The 5,723-nt window shown below is 47.4% G+C and overlaps 1 protein-coding gene across 1 annotated transcript in view; it reads right to left on the reverse strand.

Annotated features, from left to right (window-relative positions):
* Positions 1–267: 267 nt before the first annotated feature.
* sh3bp4a (SH3-domain binding protein 4a) overlaps positions 268–5,723 on the reverse strand; it is a 47,462-nt gene continuing 42,006 nt past the window's right edge. The window contains exons 4-5 of the mRNA XM_062527828.1: positions 1,411–1,599; positions 268–510 (exon numbers count right to left, since the gene is read on the reverse strand). Of these exons, the coding sequence (XP_062383812.1) occupies positions 286–510; positions 1,411–1,599 (414 nt within the window). The 3' untranslated portion in view covers positions 268–285. The remainder of the gene's footprint in view (positions 511–1,410; positions 1,600–5,723) is intronic.

Below are 5,723 nucleotides of genomic sequence, written 5' to 3' on the forward strand. Positions count from 1 at the left end.
ACTTAATCTGCCGCACTACATAGAGTGCATGCTGCAACAATGACCTCCCGCTGCCATCGATGGAACTCGCTAGACCACGCGAGGTAGCCGAGAGCGCACGCTATTTTAACGCTCCAGAAACGCTTTAGTCGCGCGCCCGGTGTAGTCCGGCTGCAAGAGTTCAAGGCCTGTTGGGAGTTTTCAGTCCGACCAGGAGGTGCTTCAACTAACAGCGGAGGAAGAGGTGGAGGAGGTGGAGGAGGAGGAGGAAGAGGGGTAGAGTGGTTGTGGGGGGGGGGGCGTGCCTTAGATGGCGAAGTCATCCTGAGGGGCGGGGCAGAAGGCGGAGCTGCGGAGCATGTCCAGGCAGTTGACGAGGATGAGCGTGCCCGTCAGGTGCTTCCAGCGCTTGGTGATGGGGCTGCGCATGCGGTCCAGGCCCATGTGCAGCTCCTGGATCACGTCGCGGTAGCTGTCCCCGATCTGCGCCGCCCACGTCAGCAGGAAGTCGTACGCCGGCTTCCACATGGCCTGCCAGGAGACGCCAGGAGAGAGAGAGAGAGGAGGGGGGGGGGGGGGGAACGCATCGGTCAGTGAGGAAGCTTTGAGTGCACACACACACACACACACACACACACAAACACAGTGCCCCCCCCCCTACACACACACATCTGAGAAGTGACATAGTGCTCAGTGGTGTGTTATGGATGTGGTGTGTGTCTGTGTTGGGAAAAACCAACACAGACAAAGGCTCCATTCGAAACGGAAAGCAGCTGCCTGCTGCCTCAGTCCCTAAATAGAGAGCTCTCTCACTAGACATGACTTTAGATTAAATGCATCTTTTAAAAATGAGTGTAGCACTCTAGAATCTTTGGCTAACACTACGGTATGACATTAAATAAATTAGTTTGACTGGCGGCAGATATATCAGACTAGATGTTATTAATGGGTAAAACAATGGTATAATCAGATAGTAAATAGTTTGTTTGTCATCGAATTTGTACAAATCTAAGCTAAATAATGTCACACAAATTACATTTCAACAGATTCACCAGCCATTTACCGATGTCAGCAGCCATCTTTGTTTACCTTTCACAGCTGTTTCAAAGGATTATGGGTAGGAGGCAGCTTGAAGTGTACATTGAAGCTGCCTTCAAAATTGACCGCTATTTGAGAAATCTCAGATATCTAAGAAGGCAGCAAAAATATTTTTTTCAGTTACGAACTGAACTTGCTGCCTTACTCCCCAGTTAGATATCTTAGAAGGCAGCAGTTTTTCCCGTTTTGAACAGAGCCAAAGACCAAGAAATGTTCTAAACGTTAGCTTTGTCTCAGTTTGGTTACAGTAATAAAGCAAGACTGCATAAAACGTTAGCTTTGGCTAGTCCGTTTCGGCCAATAAAGCAACACTGTATAAATCTGCTCGGTCACCTCACTGTCCAGCAGGCCGTGCTTGTCCCGGTGCGGAGACTCGTAGGCGTCCATCTGTTGCTTGGAGACGCGGGCCAGCTTCTCGGCCAGCTCTCGCCAGCGCGGCGCCACCTCCACGGCCGTGGTCAGCAGCACGAAGTCCATGATGAGCCGCGCCACCAGGCCCTGGCAGTCCATCTTCAGAAGGGCCTGCAGGACAACAGCGGGGGGCGTTAGAGATGCAGGTCATACACACACACACACACACAAACACACACACAGACACACACAAACACATACACACACACACACACACACACACACACACACACAGACACACACACACGTACACGTACACGTACACGTACACGTACACGTACACGTACACGTACGCGTACACGTACACACACACACGTACACACGCACACACACACACATGGCAGTCCATCTTCAGACGGGCCTGCAGAGCAAGAGCAGGGAAGTTAGAGCTACAGGCCATACACACACACAAACTCACCCAAACTCACACAAACACACACACACACACACACACACACACATACACACACACACAAAGACATACTGTATCAGTACACACAATCAGTCGGACTGGGTTCAAAAGCATCTGTTTAAACACAAACACATATGTGTCTTTGTCCATGTCTATATGCGTGTATGTATATGATGTACAGTACAAAATATTAAGCCATCCACAACTTTGAGTACTGTGAATGAATCATTGTATATTTACTCACAGACGCTGAGCACTTTACAATCTAGCTACACTGAAACGATCAGGCTCGTGTATCAGGAAGGATTTCATTTCAACACTCTAGATTGGGGAAGACTTCCCAAACAAATGTCTCAATCAGTGAGCTGAGGAAAAAAATAAATGCTCATCTCATCTCGGGCATGATGTGTTGACAGGGCAAACGCCGAACGCCGCCTCCTTCCCTCCGCTGCAAAAACACACACTGCTGCCATTTACATAATTTCAATTTTAGCTCCTTTAAACCTGACCCAAATGTAATCAATGTCGGGAATAATTTGGCATTTAATTAAATCCAGTGGAGCTGGGATATGTGGAGGAATACCAGGACACCGTGCTGCTCCGCACGTACTGGTGGTGGGCGAGGAGAGAACAAGACTACACACACACACACACACACACGCATGTAGTGAAGGGTGAGGAGAGAACAAGACTACACACACACACACACACACACACATTCACACACACACACACACACACACACACACACACACACACACACACACACACACACACGCATGTAGTGAAGGGTGAGGAGAGAACAGATTACACACACACACACGCGCCCAGCGGAGGGTGAGGAGAGAACAGACTCCACACACACACACACACACACACACACACACACACACACACATACACACACACACACACAAACAAACACACATAGCGAAGGGTAAAGAGAGAAGAGACCACACACACACACACACACGTAGCGGAGGGTAAGTAGAGAACAGACTCCACACACACACACACACACACACACACACACACACACACACACACATAGCGGATGGCGATGAGAGAACAGACTCCACACACACACATATGTAGCGGAGGGTGAGGAGAGAACAGACCCAAAACTGTAGAGCGACGAGTGCGAGATGCACTGATTGGAAACAGATAAGCTGAACACAGGCCAACAGCCATTATGAAGCAAACAGAGAAATGGAAAGTACAGGAGAGAGAGAGACAGAGAGAGAGAGAGAGAGAGAGAGAGAAAAAACTCAGAAAAGAAAAAACTCAGAGCACAGTTACTAAAGCAATGTCCAGAGACACTCAGAACAGATTTTACACATTTGAACAACAAGAGGGTGAAATCAGATCTCCTCTTCTACACAGAAAACCCAGAAGCCTGGCACTCAGCCCTAAGAAAGACCTACAAAGACTTAAAAATGTCAGGGAATAAAGTAATGAGACAGCTCTACCTAGACACCACGCCCAAGTTTAATATCAACCTCTATCACAGTGGAACAGTCATGATCCAAGGACCTGAGTCCAGCCTAAACAGTTTTGAACAGGACTTTGAGAGACTAAAAGACTTAGCAGAAAAAGAAAAAAACAGTCTTCCTCCACAAACAACAGAGATGGCCACTAAAGCATCGGCCCCTGTTCCACCGTCCCCTCACCCAAATCCAGTCATGCACACTCCACGGACCCCAAGGACCCCTATATCTGTGCAGCGCATTGAGGACTGCATGTCTCTATTAGAATCCGAAATGACAGAGATCAGGGAACAGAATCTTTCTGAGAGGGACGGCATTGAGAGACTAGAGCGACAGTTCAGACAATACAGAGAGGAAACTAAAGTAACCATCGACCACCTGAAAAGCAGTGTCAGTGAACTTCACAGGAGGAATCAGGCACTAGAATCTAAACTCTTTGAAACAAGAGAAGTTTTGACAGAAAAAGAAAAAGAAATTAAACACATACAAGAACAGCTTTCACATATGACATCAACAGAAAAAGGCCCAACAGCAGAACAGCCGCATCAAGAGAGCACCAGCACCAGTGAAAACCCCCCTATGCGACTCCATCCACAGCATGCCCCACCTTCACACCAACCTGCTGAGAGAAACACCACCACGCCCTCTACATCACAGCTGACATCAAATCCCCCCAAGAGCAATGCCACAGCATCCACTATAACACCACAACCAGCAAAGAGTAACAACCTGCTGCCAACACCACAAACTACAAAGACCTCCCCACAAAAAACAGTCATGCTCATGGACTCCAATGGAAAACGCCTGGATCAAATGCGGATGTTCCCAACCCACAGGATTGCTAAACTAAGGTGCCCTACCACCACAGCAGCACTGCAACAAATTGAGCAATTCGATATGGAAGTCCCAGACAACATAGTGATACACACCGGCACCAACGACCTCCACTCAAAGGGAATGGGAGTGCTTGAGCTGCTGAAGAAGGTTGTAGAATCGGCTAGAAAAGCTTTTCCTGAGGCCAACATCACCCTTTCTACTCTTCTGCCGCGCTCAGATTTCCCCTGGACAACAATTAAACACATTAATGAAGAAATAGCTGACTACTGCTCTTCCCTCAACATCAAAGTGGCTCACTACCCCAACCTGACATATAGACACTTTTCAGACCATGTGCACCTGAATCAGGAAGGAGTCAGGTATTTTGTGAAAGTTTTAAAGGACACCATCCTCTGTAGAGCCCCAACCTCAGCTCATGAGCGGAGATCCCCCGAGCAGCCTCACCACACCCTCAGAGACAGAGGAACACAGCCTGACAGCATCCCAGCTCGCCAGACTGGACCCACCAAAGACCAACGGAGGGGTAAGAGCTCCACAGCTGCTGCACCGCCCCGCCCACCTATGGGAGCGCAGGAAAGGAGTGCAACCCAGGAGGAAACCCAGCGCCCTACCATGCATCACCGGCCCACCTACGCTGAAGTCACCCAGGGCCTCCAGCTCCAGCCGAAATCGGACCTTGGCCAGGTGCGACAGATCCTGCGGCTTCTGTGTGACTTAGTAGGTTGAAAAAAGAAAGAGAAAAAAAAAAAAAAAAAAAAAAAAAAAAAAAAAAGAAAAGAAATGTTCACTGTCTATCTATCTGCCTATCTGTTTTAACCTTTCTGCAAAAAAATGTCACTGTTGTTCACTCCATTTAATGATACTTAAACTATAAAGACACATGAAATCACTCACAATTAGCTCATGGAACATTCAAGGACTGCACTCTTCAGCATTTGGAACGAAAAGCAGAAATGCTGACTTTGTAAATAAGTTAAACAATCTAGATATTGTTGTTTTAATTGAGACTTGGTGTAACACAGACACTGACACATACTGCCCAAAAGGCTATACAGAAATCCTGCTGCCTTCTATTAAACACAACTACATCAAACGCGGAAGAAAATCTGGTGGAATTATAATCTGGTACAAAGAAAAACTTGCAACTAAATTGAAACTAGTAAAAAAGGGTATAACACACGCATGGCTGAAACTCAGAAAAGGCACATTTAACTGTGACAACGATCTATTCATCTGTGCAGCCTATGCACCACCTCATGATTCACCATATTATGATGAGGAATTCTTTAACAGGCTCCATACAGAAATTAACAGCTTCCAGGCCCAGGGAAATGTCCTTCTGTGTGGGGACTTAAATGCCCGTACAGGCACAGAGCCAGACTGTATAGACCCTACAGGAAACACTCACATATTCAACAATCTATCGGCCCCCCTCATCCCCATCACAATGACAAGAAACAATCCTGACCAGACCATAAACAAAAATGGTAAAGAGTTAG

The sequence above is a fragment of the Sardina pilchardus genome, chromosome 23 (genome assembly GCF_963854185.1).
Source record: "Sardina pilchardus chromosome 23, fSarPil1.1, whole genome shotgun sequence".
NCBI lineage: Eukaryota > Metazoa > Chordata > Actinopteri > Clupeiformes > Clupeidae > Sardina > Sardina pilchardus.